Source organism: Chinchilla lanigera, unplaced genomic scaffold (assembly GCF_000276665.1).
Source record: "Chinchilla lanigera isolate Chin_1 unplaced genomic scaffold, ChiLan1.0 scaffold00070, whole genome shotgun sequence".
Lineage (NCBI taxonomy): Eukaryota > Metazoa > Chordata > Mammalia > Rodentia > Chinchillidae > Chinchilla > Chinchilla lanigera.
Window position 1 is genome coordinate 5856091 of NW_004955471.1, and position 20919 is coordinate 5877009.

The following is a 20919-nucleotide window of genomic DNA, read 5'->3' on the forward strand; positions in this document are numbered from 1 at the left end:
TAAAGATGTGGTTTTTCTATAAAGTGGAGTACGCTCTGCCATACAGAAGGATAAACTTGAGACATTTCTAGCTAAATGAATGCACCTTGAGGTCATACTCAAGTGAAATAAACTGGATACAAATGTGTAAATACTGCATTGTTTCTCCGGTGTGAGAAATCGAAAGTGTAAATAAGGACCAAAATATACTATAGATATTGTGAAATACAAAGAAAATGTTCAAGTGGGAAGGGGATCTAGGGATGGGGAAGTGGGGAGGGAAGGAAAAAGACAAAAATGAGACGAGGAAAAACGGAAACAAAGCTTCTGTAAATAAGGAGGGGAAGGGGGTTGAAGGGAGGGTAGGAGAATGGAAAAAAATAAAAAATCATGTTGTGTCATGTACAGGTACAAATTCCCTATGATGAATGTGATCATTATGTACACCTAAAAGGTACCAATAAATGTAATTAAAAAAAAAAAAAGATTTATTCCAGGTCCACTCAACTTGTAAATAGCTATCTTTTCCCTGTGTACATAAACTGTGTCCAAATGTCCTCCTCTTTGAAGAACACCATTCATATTAGGGCCCACCATTCATATTAGTTGAATTCATTTTAACATAATTACCAACTTAAAGACTATAATCTCCAAATATGTTCACACTCTGCATTTGAGGGATTAGGATCTCAAATTAGGTCTTCCAATGAACTTTTGGGAAGACATAATTCAGCTTAAATATCATCTTTAAAATAATCCCTTGATTTTTTTTTTTAAATTTTAAAAATAAAAGGAGGAAAACATTAACAGACAGACAACCTCCCTTCTTGATTTATGTTAACTTGAAGTGGGTCCCTGTTACCCATAACTGAATTATCCTTACCCAAAGGGCTCAATTCTTTTTTATTTTTTGTTTGTTTTGCTTTTGTTTTTTTGAGGCAGGGGCTCACTATGTAGTTCAGGCTAGCCTTGAACTCATGGAAATCCTGCCTCAGCCTCTGGAGTGCCAATTTATTGCATTCTACCTCCACAGACCTACTACCTGCCCCACCCCCCAAACTGGTACAGAAAACCTATCAGGCACAGGGAGAACTCTGTAGTGAATGCCGTGATATACTACACTGAACTCCCTTTAAAATTAATGCATTTATAACTCCTATCCACCAGAGTGCCAGCTGCTGACAGGTCCCAGCTAATTCCCATCCTAAGAACTTCCAGCACTGCCAGTTCTCCAAGGTTATGCCCTTGCACATCAGCGACCTCATGATGCAGATGTCCAAGAGTGCATCGCTCTCACCTCAGTTCATTTTTTTCTTTTTCTTTTTCTTTTTTTGGTACCGGGAATCAAACTCAGAACCTTGCACTTGCCAGGCAGGCACTTATGCCACTGAACTATATCCCTGGCCCTTTCAGTTCAGGACAGCTCTGAAGGCTACATCAGCTCCAGGGTAACTTGGATGGGCTAAGGTCTCTGAACCAAACGCATCACAATCACCTCACCCCCTACCCAACCCTGCTCTCCCTCCTGCCCCCACAGAGGTGCTGTGCTGATCCTGAGGCTACATCCAACAAATGCCCTGCCCACAAATCCATCTTACAGTCTACTTTTCAGGAAACTACCTGGAGTAGATTCTATGCCTAACAGTGTAACAAACATAAGAACAAGGGGAAAAATGAACCAGGTACGGGGTTAATTTCTTCTTTCCTATTTCTTGCTTTTGAACAATTCTGTCCATCTCCATCTCTTTGTTAGGGTCTACTTCCTTCCAGCTCCTTCAGCTGCTACTCTACCCATCCTTGCCATCCTTCCATGCCCTCCTTCAGGAAGAAACCCCAGATAGGTCTCTGCTCCCCAACACAGCAGGGGCACCTCAGGCCCCCCAGCTCTTTGGGGTCCTGCAGCTGCTCTTCTAAAGTCTGGTCCTCTCAGAACAGGAGCACAGGAGGACTAAAATCCTAGGGGATTCTACCTAGAAGGACAAGCCAATCTCGCCAAACTCTGGCTGCTCCCCAACTGGCTCCTCTGCACTGTGAGTCTGGTCAAGGAAGCAGGAAGTGCTGCTCCTAAGGACAGAGACATGGGACTAGCTGGCCAGGCCATCCTGCTGCTCCTCCTGCTGGGTGAGTTAACAGGACTGGGAGAGGTTTCTGATTCAAGAAGCCATCGTATAGATTCTATAGAATAATATTTTATCCACGGAAAGTTATTAGTAATAACATGACCTGGAAAAAGTCCTGAGAGCTCACTATACGCCCAGCACAGTACTATGCGCTTGGATGAATACAGCAATAAACAAAGCTAAGATCTCTCTCTTCATTGGACTTACAATTAATGTTCATATTAAATATGTAAACTAAAAAGCATATCAGAAGGTAATAAATACTATACAAGAAAAAGCGTGCTGGGCGTGGTGGCACATGCCTATAATCCCAGCACTCAGGGGTCTGAGACAGGAGGATCATTGTAAGTTCAAGACCAGCCAGGGCTACAAAGTGAGCTCAAGGCCAGCCTGAACTGCATAGCAAGACCCTGTCTCAAAAAGACAGAAAAAAAAAAAAAAAAAGAAAAAGGGCACCTAAAGTTCAAGAACAAGCAGGGTGTGGTGGTGCACGCCTATAATCCCACTACTCTGGAGGCTGTGGCATAAGGGTTGCCCAGAGTTCAAGGCCTGTGTTGGCTACATTGTGCGGTCCCGCCTCAAAAACCAAAGAGAAGAAGTTCAGGGGCAAAAGATATGCTGTAATTTAAATAAGGTGGTCAAAAACAGCCTCACTAAGGAATCATCTGAGCAAAGACTTAAAGGAGGTGAGGGACATAACTAATACGTGCTTGCCTACCATGTGCAAGGCCCTGGGTTCAAATCCTCAATACCATAAACAGATAAGACAGAGAGACAGACAGAAAGACAGACAGCGTGACTTGATGGAAATGAGTAGCTAAGAGGATCCAGGAAAACTACATTTCAAACAGAGGGCACTGCAAGTGCCTCTGACAGAAACTTGTTCGTTTATTTTTCTGGCCTATGCTGATTTATAAGGGTATGCTGAGAGAAGCAAAGAGGTAACAGGTAGGTAAGAAAATAAAATACTGTAAAATGCCAATTTAGTTAAAGAAAACAGCACAAAATAAACACCTTACAAATCTCAAAAACATCTGAGCACATCACTGTATTTACAACCTAAAATATTGGATATTCCTGAGGATGACCTTGAGTCAAGTAAAACTCACATTACAGCAGCCTTAAAAGGTAGGGATGTGTAGACAGCTACATAGTTACCAATTTTGGCCTTCAACACCCACCTGAGAAGACTCTAGACACACAATGTGTTATTATATGTTAACATTGCAGCCTGTCTTCTTTAGGGTCCCACCCAGGCTCTTTTACCGAAAAGGAAAACCTGCAGGAAGGTGAGTGGCCTCCACCTGGGCTCCATATTGTGGGGTTTGAAACTGGAATAGGACAGGGTCTTGGGGTACAGGGAGGGTTCCAGCCCTAAGAAGGACAGACATTCGGGATAGCGTATGGACGGGGACCTGAGCAACAGGACTCAGACCTCCAGTCTCTTTCCTCTTCTTTCTCTAGTGTGTGGACGGCCTGTATACTCAAGCCGCATTGTGGGGGGCCAGGATGCTGCTGTGGGACGCTGGCCCTGGCAGGTCAGCCTACGCTTTCACCGGAATCATATCTGTGGAGGTTCCCTCATCAGTGAGAGATGGGTACTGACAGCAGCACACTGCATCCGAGGGTGAGTTCTAGCTGGCAGCCAGCACACAGGCTATTCTCAACAAGTATTTGAACTGTTTCATGAATGAACCCATAGACCAGTGGTGGTAAATCTATTGCCATACGTATGCTGTAGCAGGCTGTTCATATTACTGAAAGCTCTAAAAGCTTCACCATGCCGGGTGTGATGGTGCACACCTGTAATTCCAGCACTTGGAAGGCTGAGGTAGGAGGATTGCTGTGAGTTTGAGGCCAGCCTGGGCTACCCAGCAAGACTGTCTAAAAAAACCAAAACAAAAAAAAAAATGAAAAAGCTTCACCGTCACTGCCATAGGCCATTGAAAGTAGTAAGATGGGTCACTCTGGTCTCTCAAAGTAGGAGGTACTAGGCACAGGTCATGGAACTTTCTTACTTTTTGCCACATCACTTCATAAATACCAATTAGGGGGTTTCATCTTAAGCTTTCTTGGGTCACAAACACAATCTGAATTCTCGGAGTCACTCTCTGAGAAAAGTAAGTTGTCCCACGCTGAGTAGTATCACGGAGAGGCCCAGGTGAACTGGTATCTCCATCCGACAGCTAATGAAGACTCAAAGCCAAAATAAGTAAGTCTGGAATAGAACCTCCCTCAGGCAGGCCTTGAGATGACTGAGGCCCACCCTGACTGCAGTCATATGCGAGACCCTGAGTCAGAAACACCTGATTAAGTCATACCTGATTCCTGGCCCACAGAATCTATGAGATATATCTGTTCTTTAAGCCACTAGGTTTTGCAGAAACTAGCTATATGCAACAGTAGATAACTAATATGCACAGAAGTTAAAATGACTTTTCAGCAACAACAGAGAAAGCTCAAAGAAAATGAAGCTATGAAAAATGATTTCCAACCTAGAGTTTTACCCATATACAAACTGCAAATTAAGTATGGGACAGAAATAAGATATTTTCAAATATGTAAAATAGCAAGAAAATGTTACCTCTCATGCACTTTCCTCTTTCCTCAGGAAGCCATAGAGGAATGTTTCATCAAAATAAAAGAGGGAAAAACAGGAAAACATGGAGTCCAGACAAAAAGGGAAAGATGTAACACAGAAAACTCCTAAGAAAATTAGAATAAAGGGAAGTGCTGCCAAGCATGATGGCACACACCTATAACCCCAGTACTCAAGAGGCTGAGGCAGAACCAGTCTTAAATACACAGCAAGACCCTATCTCAAAAAATTTTAAAAAAGGGAAGTACAAAGATGGTAGCCATAGAGGCCTAGATTGGAATGTGAGGGCAGAGGGCTCCAAAAAAGATAATCTTAACAGAATGTCTGACAAGTTCTGACATACTGAGAAGAGATTTATACTTTTGACAGAGACTTTTGGGGGAAAAATGATAAATTAGTGATGGTATAAAGAAAACAAAAGTGGGATCACATTGTTAATGCCAGGAAAAGGAAAAGATTTTATAAGAAATGCATTCATAGGTCCCAATATGAACAGTGGTAAATAATGTTTGTATAGCCATAAGATCATATATATTAAATACCAGTCTAACAATTTGTGTATGTGTGTTCTAGCGACTGATCTCAGCACCTTCACACTGAGCCAGCCTGGGAACCTAGGAAGGCTCAGTCTCAAAACAAACTTTAAAAAAGCACAACGGATACAGCTCAGTGGTAGAGTGCCCATAGGTTCAATTTCTAGTATCAAAGAAGGAGGAAAAGGAGGAGGAAGAGGAGGAGAAAGCTCAATCCTTACCTTTTAACTAGGAACTGAATGTTCTAAAGTGTGTGTGTGTTGGGGGCGGGGGTCAAGAAACAGCAATATGTAAGATTTCTTGAAAATACTAGGAAAACCAGTAAGAGTTAGAAGAAATGAGAATGATTGCCTCTGAAGAGTGAAAATTTAGATCCTAGAATAGCAAACTTCTGTTTTTATTTCTTTACTTTATACATCTTATCAAACTACCTGAAAATTTTAATTTGCACATATATAATCTGCATTATGCCTTGCTTAAGTTTTTAAGTTAAAGGTTTAGTATTCAGAACAGAAATCAAACCTGGCACTAAAGAGCTATGACTATTAAGCATACAGTGGTGGTGAAATCATGGAAAACAGGAGAGGTATGCAGGAGAGAAAATGCAGACTATAACATGGAAGACAAGAGCACAGGAAGAGTGTTTGAGGGAGAAAAGGGGAGAGGATGAGAGAAGGGGACAAACCAACCCCAGCCCAAGATTAACCTAGCCCTGGTTAAGTTCTTATGTGCTGCCCTCCTTTTTTCACTTAGTGCTACTTATAGGCAATTTGTTCTGAACCACCTATAGGTCATAAGCACACTTTGCTTTTATAGTATTCTCTTGTTCCCCTTAGGTCATTGATATCTGCATATAGTGTGTGGACGGGATCTATTAAAACACAATACTCAAGTCAAGTCAAAGAGTACTTTGTGTCCGAAATCATCATCCATCCGGAACACTACAATACAAACGCAGACATTGCTTTGGTGAAACTGTCCTCCCGAGTCACCTTCACTTCTCTCATCCTGCCCATCTGCTTACCCAATATCACAAAGCACCTAAAAATTCCAGCCTCTTGTTGGGTGACTGGATGGGGACGACTTAAAGGAGGTCCAGGTGAGAATGGGCAGAAAGAGTGGTTCATTTATCAGTGATGGCAAACCTTTTAGAGCTTTCAGTGATAACACACAGCATGCTTTGGCACACATGCCATAGGTTCAACACCACAGGCTATGTGTTACCCTTTTGTACCTATTCCAGAACATTCACATTCTAGGCATATCCTCACTACAGCAAATATTTTCCAACAAAATCAGGCCAAACTAAAGATATTACCTGTAAGTCTTTAAAAACATGTTTTCTTTGACATTTACATGTTTACTCCATTTACTCCTAAATCCTGCTATAGCTGGAAGAGTTGACACTAACAATTTAAATACATAATCACCTCTCTCATAAAGAGGCTCATCACTAGCCAAAGCAATCAGGCAAGAGAAAGAAATAAAAGGGATACATATAGGAAAGGAAGAAGTCAAATTACCACTATTTGCAGATGACATAATCCTTTATAAAGAAGACTCAAAAATTCCATTAAAAGACTCTTAGAATTAATAATTAAATTCAATAATGTAACAGGAAACAAAATCAACACATAAAAATAAATAGAAAAAAATTAGGAAAACAATATTATCCACAACAACAGAAAGGAAAATTAAATACTTAGGAATAAACCAAGGAAGTGAAAGACGTATACAATAAAAATGTCAGGACTCTGAAAAAGGAAATAAAAGAGTACATCAGAAAAATAGAAGATCAACTTGACAAAAAATCGGGAAAGAAATAACAGAACTTAACCAAACTTGTGAACATATGGACTTAGTAGACCTTTACAGAGTGTTCCATCCAACAGCATCAGAATACACATTCTTCTCAGCTGCACATGGGACATTCTCTAAAACACAGCATATGCTAGTACATAGAACATGTTTAAGTAAATGCAAAAGAACTGAAATTATCCCATGTATACTATCAGACCATAGTGCAATGAAATTGGAAATTAATGACAAAAGAAAACACAAAAACTCCATAACAGTTGGAAATTAAATAACATCCTCCTGAACAGCTGCTGGGTCACAGATGAAATCAAAGTAGAAATTAACCACTATTTGCAATCAAACAAAAATGTACATACAACCTACAGGAACCTGTGGGATGTAATGAAAGCAGTCCTCAGAGGGAAATCTATAACAGTGAATTCCCACCTCAGGAAAACTGAACAAACACAAATAAACAATCTTACGCTGGACCTCAAGCGCCTAGAAAAAGAAGAGCAAGTCAAACCCAAAGCCCAAAAAAGACAGGAAATTATAAAGCTCAGAGCAGAAATTAATGGAGACTAAAAAAAAAATACAAAGAATTAATGAATCAAAGAGTTGGTTCTTTAAAAGAATAAGTAAAATACATAAACCCCTAGCCAACCTTATCAAAAAAAGGAAAGAAAAAACTGAAATACATGCAATAAGGAATGAAAGAGGTGAAATCACTACAGATCTGGAAGAAATTCAGAAGATCATCAGTACCTACTTTGAAAATCTTTACTTTCATAGGATGGAAAACACAGAGAAAATGGACAGATTTCTAGATACATATGAATTACCAAAGCTGAAATAAAAATCCTGAATAATCAGTATTAGCCAGTGAAATTGAGAATGTAATAAAAAAACTTGGCAATGAAGAAATGCCCGGGTCCTTATGGATTCACAGCTGAATTCTACAAGAAATTTAGAGAAGATTTAACAGCAATTCTTCTCAAACTCTTTAATGAAATTGAAAGGGAAGGAATTCTCCCCAACTCATTCCTGGAGGCAAATATTATCCTGATACCAAAACCAGAGAAAGACCCAACCAAAAAAAAGAACTACAGGCCAATATCCCTAGTGAATATAGATGCAAAAATTCTCAATAAAATGCTAGCAAACAGAATACAACAACTCATTAAGAAGATTATGCACCATGGCCAAGTGGGATTCATCCCAAGAATGCAGGGATGGTTCAATATATGCAAATCAATTAATGTAATACACCGTGTCAACAATCATAAACATCTATGCACCAAATATAGGAGCACCCAACTATATAAGACAAATTTTAACAGACATGAAAAATGAAATAAGCAGCAACACAATCATAACAGGGGACTTTAACACACCATTGTCACAAACAGATAGGATCAACCAGAGAAATGGAAAGACATCCCATTTGTAGCTAGGCAGAAACAAAATTGTCAAACTGATACAAAACTGATACACAGTTAATGGAAGGTCAATTGAAATACCAACAAAATTTCTCACACAACAATCCTAAAGTATGTATGGAAACAGAAGAGATCAGAATAGAAAAACAATCCTACGCAATATGAGCAAAGTTATATTACAAAATTATAGTGATACCCATCGCACGGTACTGATACAAAAACACACATGTGGACCAATGGAATAGAATAGAGAATACAGAAACAACTCCAGGCACATTTAATCACCTGATCTTTGACAAAGGGGCCAAAAACATACACTGGAAGAATGATAGCCTCTTTAGCAAATGGTGCTGGGAAAACTGGGTATTCACATGCAGAAGATCGAAGCTAGACCCATATCTCTCACCATGCAGTAAACTAAAATCAAAATGGTTCACAGACCTAAATAAATATTAAACAGAAACTACTTGCTGGAAGATAAGGTAGGTAACACTTAAGTCATAGGCATAGGCAAGGATTTTCTGAATAGAACTCTAACTGCACAAGAAATAATATCAAAAAATCAACAAAAAGAAACTCATCAAATTAAAAAGCTTCTGCACAACAAAGGAAACAACACAGTGAGGAGACAACCTACAAAATGGGAAAAAAAATTTTACCAGCCATATCTCAGATAGGATTAATATCTAGAATATAAAAATAAAAAAAAATTAGATCTACTAAATAAAAAATCTACCAAATAAAAGACCCACTGAAATGAATAGAAATTTCTCAGAAGTACACATGGCCATAGATACATGAAGAAATGCTCAACATCACTGGCCATTACAGAAATGCAAATTAAAACAACACTAAGATTCCACCTTACCCCCAAAAGAATGGCCATCATCAAGAAATCAAATAACAAATACTGCCGAAGCTGTAGGTGAGATGGGGGAACCCTTCCACATTGTTGGTGAGCATGTAAGAACCACTATGGAAATCAGTATGCTGATTCCTTAAAAAACTTAAAAATACAAATTCCATTTGATCCAGCTATTCCCCTTCTAGGTATCTTCCTGAAAAAGTTAAAGGCATCATTCATTGTACAGTGATTCATGGTCATGTTTATAGCAGCACAATTCACAATAGCTACATCTTGGAAACAGCCTATATGGCCTCAACAGATGAATGGATAAAGAAAGTGATATTTATACACGATGAAGTACTGCTTCACCGTAAAGAAAGACAAACTTGACTCATTTATAGAAAAATGCATGCACCTTGAACCCATATTGTTAAATAAAATAAATCAGACACACAAGCTTAAAAATTGTACGGCTTCTCTTATATGACAAACCCAAAAAGCAAAATAAAAAGACAATAGAAAATACTATAGGGAGATAGATCCTTGGAAAATGGGAAGGCAACTAAGCTGGAGAGAGGGGGAGAGGGAGGGGAGAAGGGAAAGGGTTGTAAAAAATAAGACATGTCATGTACTACCCACAAGGAATGTGTTCATAAAGTGCCACAAACATGTAATTTTTTAAGTCACTATAAAAAAAAAAAGAGGTTTGTTTTCTTGACTTAAAGTCTGGAGGGAGCCCAGCGTTTTTACCTGTTTTTAAACTGTTATATAAACTTCTTCCCAAGATGGAATAAAGATAACACAGGAACTGATCTGGCAGCAGGAAAATAGGAAAAATTTTAGGATACTCACATCCTTACTCAATCAGAAGCTATCAAAATTACTTTTTATTTAGAACACTGACACAGCGAAAACATTCAAACAAAAAGAATTTTGCATTCCCCACTGCTTCAGAATGAATTATATCAAAAGTTCCTCCTATAAGAAAATATGATTGAAATGTCATTTATTTGCCCTGGTACCTTCCCAGGTTGTTTTAACCTTTCATTTCCATCCTCTTCTACAGTTCCTATTCATCCTTCTAGGCTCCAGGAAGTGGAAATACCCATCATTAACTACGAGGACTGTGACCATCTCTATAACCCATTTGGCATTTTCTTCCCAGCACTGGAGCCAGTCATTAAGGAAGACATGATTTGTGCTGGAGGTTTACGAACTGGGAAGGATAGCTGCAAGGTAAGTGTTGGTGGTTGACACTATATTTTAAGACACCTTTTTTGATCCAGGTTTTCCTACCTGTAAATAACAGTAAACTGGAAGCCAGGAAATAAGGGATCTGACAATAATTCCTGTGTTTCCCTGGGCATATCAATTAATCTCTTCTACTTCTAGACCAATATTAACCATTGACTATTAGATTTACAGATGTATACATTTTCATGAATATATTAAAATTGACACACAATTGCCAACTTTTTATTTTTATAGGTACATTTCAGTATGTACTTTTTTTTTTTTTTTTTGTCTTTTTGAGACAGGGTCTCACTATGCAGTTCAGGCTGGCCTTGAGCTCACTGTGCAGCCCAGGGTGTCCTCAAACAGCAGTCATCCTGCCTTATCCTCCTGAGTGCTGAGATCACAGGCATGTGTCACCATGCCTCGTGGAAATGTTTTGACATGAATGAAAATGAAGAAATGAATATATGCATACCAAATCTTATGGATACAGCTAAAGCAGTATTTAGAATGAAATATATAGCAGTAAACTGCTACATTAAAAAACAATAATACCTCAAATTAATAACCTAATATTTCATATTAAGACACTACACAAAGGGACTAGAGATGTATCTAAGTAGTAGAGTATTTGCCCAGAAAGCATAAAGAAAGAAACAAGGGTTATAGTGAAAATTACTCAAATAAAGAACAGACATATAGAAAACAGACAAAAGCAAAAGTTGCTAAAAAAGACGAACAGAGTTGAAAAAAAAATTTAGCTGGGTTCAACAAGAGAAAAAGAAAACTCAAATATTAAAGTTAATAAACTCTAGTAATAAAATAAAGGACATTATCTTTAAAAAATAAGGAAAGGGATGCAGATGTCTGTAATCCCAGTACCAACGGAGGATGAAGCAAGAGGATCAGAAGTTTGAATACTGTCTACGTAATTTAGCAAGACTCTATCTCAAATTTTAAAAATAAATAAATTTTACAAATAGGGGTTATAGCTCAGTGATAAGAGTACCCCTGTGTTTGATCCTCACTACTAGAAAGAAAGAGAAAGAAAAAGAGAAAGAGAGGGAAACAAAGAGACAGAGACAGGACAAGAGAGACAGAGACAGACAAAGATAGGCAAGATAATACTATGAATAACGATATGCCAATAAGTTAGATAACTAAAATGATATGGACAAATTCCTAGAAACATACAAACTACTGGGACTAATAAAAAAAAACACAATCTGAACAGAACCAAAACAAGCAAAGAGATTGCATTAGTGCTAAAACAAACAAAAAAAACCCCCAAAACCCGAAAAATTGGCAAGGCATTGTGCCGCACACCTATAATCCCAATACTCTGGGATGCTGATGCCATAGGATCCAAGCCAGGCGCTGTGCCGCTGAGCTATATCCCTGGTCCTGCCAGAGGATCCAAAATTCAATTCTAGCCTAAGCCTGAGCCTGAGTAACTTGGTGATGGTATAGTTCAGTACAAAGGGCCTGAGTTCAATCCCCCATTCCACCGAGGGAAAAACAAAACAAAACAAAACAAAAATCAGTAACAAAACTACCAATTATCCATGCGTTGTGTCACACACATGTAGCAAGCTACTGGAAAAAAGAAGCTCACAAATTTGAGGCCAGCCAAAGCAATTTAACACAATGTTGTTTCAAAATAAAATTTAAGAGCCAGGCATGACGGTACATGCCTGTATAGTAATCCCTAATTTGGGAGGCTGAGATAAGAGGATTGCCAAGAGCTTGGGCTATTCAGTGAGTTGAAGGCCAGCCTGAACAACATAGTAAAAACAAATGAAAAAATAAATAAAATAAAATTTGTAAGAGCCAGGGGTTTAGCTGAGTAGTGAAACACCTACTTACCTAGCATATGCAAGGTCCTGGGTTCTTGTTTTGTTTTGGTTTTTTTATTTTTTTATTTTTTTGGTACAGGGAATGGAACTCAGGACCTTACGCTTGCCAGGCAGGCACTTATGCCACTGAGCTATATCCCCGGCTTAAGGCCCTGGGTTCAATCCCTAGTACCACCAAAATAAAAAATAGCTACCAACTAATGAAAGCCCAGGCTCAGAAGCTTCACTGTTGAATTCTATCCAATACTGAAAGACTAATACCAACTCTTTGCAAACTCTTCCAAAAAATAGGAGGACACATTTCCAATTCATTTTATGAGATCACTGGTGCCCTGAGACTAAAACCAGATAAAGATATCACAAGCAAACCAAAGATCAGTATCTCTTATTAACACTGGTAGAGGACTCCTCAACATAATACTCTAGTAAACCAAATCTAACAGCATATAAAAAGGATTATAGGCTATGACCAAGTGAAATTTATCCCAGGAATGTGAGGTTGATTTAAAATTTAAAAATCAATAACTGTAACATGCCATGTTAGATACACTAAAAGGCAAAAACTGTATGATCATGTCAACAGACAGAGAAAAAGCATTTCAAAAAATCCAATAACCCTTTATGATAAAAAAAAAAATACTGGACAATCTTGGAGCAGAAGGGAATTTTCTCAATCTGATTAAGTGCATCCACGTGCCTATAGTCCCAACCGCTTGAGTGGCAAGGGCAGGAGGATCACTTAAACCCAGGAGGTGAGGCCAACCAGGGCAACACAGTGAGAACAACAACAACAAAGCCAAGTGTGGTGGCGCATACTTGTAATCGCAGCACTCAGGAGGCTGAGGCAAGAGGATTGCTACAAGTTTGGGGCTAGTCTGGACTATGTAGTTAAGTTCAAAGCCAGTTTTGAGACCCTGTCTCAAAAACAAAACAAAACCAATAGTGAACATAGAAATCTGAAGGACTCCTCTCCCCTTCACCAAATTAGAATAAACCCATTCAGCAAAGTTGCAGGTTATAAGAACAATATATAAAAAAGCAACTGTATCTGTATATACTTACAAGAAGACTAATCCAAGAAAATTAAGAAAACAACATTTTATTTACAACAGTACAAAAACAAAATACTTAAGAGGGGCTAAAGGTGTAGCTCTGTTGGAGAATGCATGCTTACTATGAACAGGATCCAAGGTTTAATCCGCAGCACCAAAAAATAAATAAAATACTTAGTAATAAATTTAACAAAAGAAGGAGAAAACCTGTACCCTGACAACTACAAAATATTTTTAAAATTAAAGAAGAGTTAACTAAATAAAAAGACATTCCAAGTTCTTTAATCAGAAGATGACCTCATTTAAATGGCAGCATTTTCCAAGTAGATTTATAGTTCAACACAATCCCTACCAAAATCTCATCTGGTTTCTTTGCAGATTTTGAGATACTAAGAACAAAATATAGAAATTCAGGGGGCCCATAAAGAAAGATGTTTGAAAGTCTTACACTTTCTGATTTTCAAAACTTACTACAAAGCAATAGTAATCAAGATAGTGTGGTACTGGCATAACGCTAGACACATATAAATGAACAGAAAAGAAAAGAACTGAGTCCAGAAACAAACCTTTACTTTTTGTTAATTTTAGACACTGGTATCAAAATAATTTATGAGCAAAGAATAGTCATTTCAACAAATAAAGTTAGATACCCACATGCAAAAGAATAAACTTGGACACCCACCATATATAAGGACTAACTCATGACATATCTGACCTAAATTTAAGAACTAAAATCAGAACACTTTTGGAAGAAAACAGCAGTAAATCCTTGTGACTCTGATTAGGCAGTTTTTTCTTAAATATGATACTAAAAGTGTAAGTAAGACTTTTACAAAATTCAAAGCTTTTGTGTTCCAGTCGACACCACGAAGGAAGTAAAAAGCTAACCTATGAAATGGAAGAAAATATTTCTTTGCAAATCATACTTATGACGAAAGCTCCGTATCTACAACATATGAAGAATACTTGTGCCTCCATAGTAAAAAGACAACACAATTTTCTTTAAAAGGCAGGGAATCAGAATAGGTATTTCTCAGAAGATCCACCAATAGTCAATAAGCACACGAAAAAATCCCATCAGTAGCCATCAAGGAAATGTAAATCTAAACTACAATGAGCTATTATTTCACACCTACTAGGACAGCAATGATCAAGACAGAATTGGCAAAGATGTAGAAAAGCTGCACTTTCATAGACTGCTGTTTGCAGGTAAAATAGTGCAGCTTCTTTGGAGAACTGGCAGTTCCTCCAAAGGTCAAACACTGAGTTACCGTATCAGGAATACCACTCCTAGATATATATTCATCTTAGTTACTTTTCTCTCATTGCTGAGAGCAAATACCCAACACCCAAAGTTAAAGGGGGAAAGGTTTACTTAGCTCACAGTTTGTAGAGGTTTCAGTCCATAATTGGCTGGCTCTACATGAGGTTGTACATGGCAGAGGGGCAACTGTTCCTGGTGGCAGAAGACAGCAAAAGCAACAAGGAGGCTTAACATCATCTTTCTGCCCCTTACATCTTATCCAGACTGCTGGGATTAGGGAGGCACCAAATCAATCAGTGGACGGATCCAGCAATCACCCACCCTTAATCCCAGCATGACACACTCTAAATTCAGCCACCACTGAAAAAACTCTATGACCAAATGAGGCTTTGGGAGGACACCTAGACATAAACCATCACAATCCCCAAGAGAAATTAAAACAGCCAATGTAAAAATCTATACATGAATGTTCATAGCAGCCTGAGTTATTCATAGCCCCAAAGTGGAAAAACCCAAAATGTCCACCAGCTAATGAGTGGGCAAACAAAACGTGGTACATCAATGTAACTACTCAACCATAAAAATCAAATGGGGTGCTGATGTATGCTGTCACGGAGATAAACCTTGAAAAAAGTATGCTAAATTTAAGAACACAGTTCCAAAAGGCCACATACTATATGATTCCATTTATATGAAACAGATTACCAGTTGGCCTAGGGCTAGGACAGTTTGGAAGAAAAGGGGCTGGTAACTACTGGGAATGGGTTTTCTTGGGGGGTGGGTGAGGAAAATGTTCTAAAATGGGTTGTGGTTGCTGGGCATAGTGGTACACACCTATAGTCCCAGTATTTGGGAGGCTGAGGCAGGAGGATCATCATGAGTTCAGACCAGCATGAACTACATAGCGAGACCCTGTCTCCAAAAAAGCAAAACAAAACAAAACAAACAAAAAGAAAGAAAGAGAAAAGAAGAGAAAGTATAAGGGAGTGATAATGGTGGCACAACTCTGTAAACATACTAAAAACCTGCGTACTTCAGATGGGTCCATTGTATGGTATCTAAATTATAGTGAAAATGTTACTATAAAAGAAGAGCAAGATTAAGAGACATACTAACTACTATCACTATCATTTTACGTAAGAAATAATTCTTTTAACAGAAGAAAAAAGGCAGAACTGAAGAACAGAAAAAGGCATTTAACTGGACAAATTTAACTTTGTGAAAGAAAAACTTCATGAGTGAAGAAGTTATCACATTAATGGTACTTGCTTTATCACATAACACATGAATATACTGAAATTAGCAATGTGTTTTGCTAAAGTCCCTACCCATTTCAAATTCTCTGATTCTAGAATTCCTGTGCTCTCTCCCTAAAGCAGTGCAAAGTCCAGTTCCGCAGTGTTCTTCAGCCCTGTGAGTTAACTTATAGCTCAGTTCCAAACACTATCCCTTGTGAATATTCTCTCCTCATGTCCTTTTCCACTATACTCATGACCTTTCTCTCTTCTTCAGGGTGACTCTGGGGGACCTCTGTCATGTCGTATTGATGGTGTATGGATCCAGATAGGAGTGGTAAGCTGGGGATCAGATTGTGGTACATATCTTCCTGGGGTCTATGCCAACGTGACCTACTACCAAAAATGGATAAATACCACTATCTCAAAAGCAGAAGTCTTCAGTGCCACCAATCTGAACTTGCCACCAATCCTGTTGTATATTTTACTACTTTCTCTGGCTCTCCTGGGACCCTGCTGTGCCTTTGGGTTTGACACTGTATGCGGAGAGTGAGCAGCACAGCTGAAGCTGCAGGCAGAGTACAGAGCTGGGATGGGAACGCAAGAAGATTGAACTCAGCGGCAGACAACTCACAGAAAAGTCATGGAAACTTTGGCTGACTTTACTTATAGTCTAAAATGATCTTGCTCCTGAAGTTATGGATTTTGTAAGTGTACTTTAGTGGTGGGAACGTGAACAACTAAGAAATAAAGCTGTCACCTCTATGTCCCTGACTAATGAGTCTTCTAGGACAGAAAGGATGACCTCCATAACAGAAGTAGCTACTGAAGAAGCAGACAAGACAAAGGATCTAGGATGGTAAAAGGGAAGATTCTCAAAAACTATATGAAGGGTCGGTCTACTGGTACCCACAGGTAGCATCATGGGTTTCTTACCTATCTGTAATTCTCACCTCCTCTACTGTCCTGTGCTTCCCTTCTGATCCCCTGCTAGCCCTCTACATGCACGGAAGGGTAAAATGACCTGATGTAATTCATCTCTGTATTTCTTCTCAAATTTTTATATTTTAAAATACCAACATGAAGCTGGACATGGCTGCACACACCTGTAATCCTAGCACTTGGGAGACTGAGGCAGAGGATCCCCATCAGTTTGAGGCCAACCTGAACTGCAGTGAGACCCTGTCTCAACAAAACAAACTAACCAATCAAAACAAAACAACCAAAAAACAAAAACCTCAATGCGACCTACTACTAAACATAGATTAATGCCACGATTTCAAGAGCTGAAGTCTTGGGTTTCAGGAAGCTGGACCTATCCAGGTTATTTAATGTTCACTCCTATGGTAAAGAAAAGATTATAACTATGCTTCCTTTTTCTAAACAATCACATGACCTATTTTATTCCTTCTGTACCGAGGCTGCCAGGAGCTCAGAGCTAGGTTTTGTACTTGACTACAGTCATTATCCTTGATTTTCTGGTATAAGTCCACTCATACTCTTGCAAATCATCTTTTATTCCTCATATCACTTTTTTTTTTTTTTTTTGGTTTTTCTCTGGTACCAGGAACCGAACTCACGACCTTGCGCTTGCCAGGCAGGCGGTTTGCCGCTGAGCTAAATCCCCAGCCCCCTCCTCATGTCACTTATTTATTGCATCTGTGTCTATTACAGTAAATCAATTTCCAAAAATTATTTTCTGGATAAATAAATGCATTTGGTCATGCATGGCAGCACATGCCTGTAATCTCAGCATGTGGAAGGGTGAGGTAGGAGGATCACCCTGAGTTTGAGGCCAGCCTGGGCTACCTAATGCAAATCTACCCTAAAAAACAAAATGAACAAAAAAAAAAAAAATGCAGTTAATAGGAAGTGAGGTAGAGCCCTTTAACTTCAATTTGCATTTAGACTGCCACCACACCATCTTAACTACTAGCATTCCCCAGTTCTATGCCTTACATCTGATGCCTTTACATCTACATCAACTTCATTTATTATCCACAGCATTCAAACTGGTGTTTGAAAATAAAAATACTTTTTATACCTTTTTATTCTTCTCCCTCTCCTTATAGCACTTCAAACTTATCTTGTTGTTTACAGAGTAAGAACCAGTATGCCGTACAAAGCCCTGCAAAATCCGACTGTAGTCTACCCATCACTCTACTCTGCTCTCCATGCTTATGCTTCCTCAGATGCCCCAAGCGCTCTCTTACCATCAGATTTTGGCACCTCCATCCCCTCTCCTCCAGGGCCTGCACCTAGGTATTTTTTATTGTCCTTTTGGATCTCAGTTCAGTTTTCACTTCCTCAAAGAAGCCCCTGATTCTCCTGATTATAATGCCCTACAATTTATTCAAACAGAATGGAGCCCTCTTTTAAAATATTCAATATGGCTATAACTCAATGTTCATTTATATAGTAAATGTATATCTATACTTTATATAATAATGTATCTCTCTTATCAAAATGTTAAGTTCATAAAAATAAGCATTTTTGTTTTAATTTACCAGTACATCCCAACCTCAATAAATATTTGAATGAATACCCAATTAATTTGTCTCCCCAAATACAGTGTCAAAACTTGAGAATTTGGTTTAGTGACATATTGCCTTACACAACACAGGTTTTCAGATAATGATTAAATTTTACAAAACAAGTCAAAAAAGATACTAAACAAAAGGATAAAGTAAGAAACAAATGTTCCAGTGCAGTTTTCTTCTGTACTGTTCTCCAGCAGTAAGGAATAAAGGAGAGAAAAGATTACACAAAGTGGGTGAACAAAAGGGTTTCTCAGAGGCAAGAAAAACTCAAGCTAAGCAGACTCTAAAATGAGACAGAGGCTCATGCAAAATGGAGCTGAGAGAGAACAGAAGACAGAAAGAAAGGGCAGGAAAGGAAAACAAGAAAAGACAGTAGTCAAGAATCATAGAGGAACAAACAGGAAAAGAAAACACAGAGGAGTGAGTCAGAATCACACAACAAAGAGGACATAAGATTAAGAAAGCCAAAATTCTGCTTATCACTCACTCAAAATGCTTCACTCAAAATGGGAAGCAAGTGTTCCATATCAAAGGATCTGGCAAAAAAGTTTTTCATGAACCAGGAATTAAAATTAAAAAACTACGGAGGGGCCAGCCACCAAATGGAAAGAAAGGGACATCAAGAGAAAAAGACCACATGATCTTACTGTTCTGGTTACTACTGGTTGGATGGAGCAAGGATAGGGCCCTGATTTAACAAGCTGTCCGGACAGTGGTGGGCCAGTTAACTTGTCTCACCCATGAATGCATCCCCCACTGGACAACACAACAGAGATCTCCTCTGGGAAAGCCAGTGCATTCAACAGTATTAACTGTCCACCACATAAAGGCAACATTCTAGGCACTAAGGATACTGCAGTCCATATAACATATTAAATCTGACTTTAGAAACTTTATACTCCAGGGAGGGAGCAACACAACACCAAATGCAAAAGGAATGCAACCTACAATGTCCTGTAACATGGAAGTCTGATAGAGAAAAACAGAACTGGAGAGGGAAGAGAGAGTAACAGCTGGTCAAGAAGGCTTCTCTGAGGAGGTGATATTTGACTGAGTTTGAATGAAGAAGGGAAACAAAACAGGACCTAGGAAAGTACATACCAAGTTGAAAAAAGAGCAAGTCCAAACATTCCGGAATGGGAGCACACCAGAGGTGTGACAGAACAGGAGCTCAGTGTGGCTGGGACACCATGAATACAGGTGGAAAGGGGTGGGAACTGAGTCCATAGGGAGCAGGTGCCAGGTTCTGCAGGACCTGGGAAACCTCCATGGGCCTCTGAATTTTATTTTCTGTAAGGTAAAAACCACTGGAGGGACTGGGAGCAAGATTAGGCACAGAACCTCACAGTGCTGCTCATGGGGGTACACAGAGGCCAGGAAGGGGTTAAGACAGCATAGAGAGCTGTCAGACAGCAGCAGAGTTCAAATAAGCAGCAGAGAGAAAGAGAGTCCCATGTCAAGGCACTTAGGTGGAGCTGAGCAAATCACAGGGGGCCCCTGTAGCCTGACCACAGATATTTCCTTATTTCCCCAAGGCTGTGTGCTGTTTCCCCTATTCTTTATTCCCTCTGTTTTCACAAAAAAAGACCTCATTTGCCAACGTGATCTGAGAAAGGCACAAGCTTACCATTCTTACCATGTACTTTATAGTTCATCATTAAGACATTGACCTTGTTTTTTTCCCCTTTATCCAGAGTCCTCATTTCCACCTCAAGGCCTTCTTTTGCCTGTTCTCTACACCTGGAATGGCTTTCTTTTGTACACCTCAATCCACTTTTTTCTGTCCACCGCTCGGAAAAGGAAGCAGTGGATATCTGAAAAACACATTAGACGCACCTCAGGAAATGGTTTCAAAAGTAGGGCCAGGGGTATAACTCAGTGGTAGGGCATTTGCCAGGCACGCACAAGGCCCTGAGTCCCATTCTCAACAGTGAAAAAACAAAGACAAAAACAAAAACAAAAAACAAGGAATGGGAAAATTGTATGCCATGGGAATTATATCTCATTAAAGCTATAAAAAAAAAAAATTATATCCGGGACGAGCATGCTGCCCACTGCTGTTGTCTGCTGCGGGCAGGAAACTCTGGGATTCATTTCATATCAATTAAAAAATTAAAGATATAAAGTTTAAGGAAAGGAAGACATTTTATTGGATACTTTATTGGAAAAGGTAAAAAGGCAATAGATAGCTCCCCTGATGAAGGGTACAGGGCTCTGGAATAAGGGAGGACCCAAAGGCCCTTTGTTCCTGGTCCTTTCTATTAGTGTGGCAAAAAGACTCTCCCCTCCTGGAATTTGTTACAACCTGACTGGTTATCTCAGGCCCTAAAACCTTTAATCGTGAGCCTGATTTGGCCTTTCTTTGTCCTGTCAAGGGCTTATCTCTAAAATTTATGGAGGCCTTACATAGTAGGCTGAGTTA

The 20919-nt window shown here is 39.1% G+C and overlaps 1 protein-coding gene across 1 annotated transcript; it reads left to right on the top strand.

Moving 5' to 3' along the window:
• The first annotated feature begins 497 nt into the window (after positions 1-497).
• Positions 498-16722, top strand: Prss48 (protease, serine, 48). The gene is given in 8 exon segments (XM_013522888.1): positions 498-1661; positions 1915-2100; positions 3344-3388; positions 3564-3726; positions 6068-6330; positions 10381-10550; positions 16235-16498; positions 16501-16722. Coding segments are annotated over 7 exon segments (1065 nt in total). The 5' UTR covers positions 498-1661; positions 1915-2057; the 3' UTR covers positions 16618-16722.
• The last annotated feature ends 4197 nt before the right edge of the window (positions 16723-20919 follow it).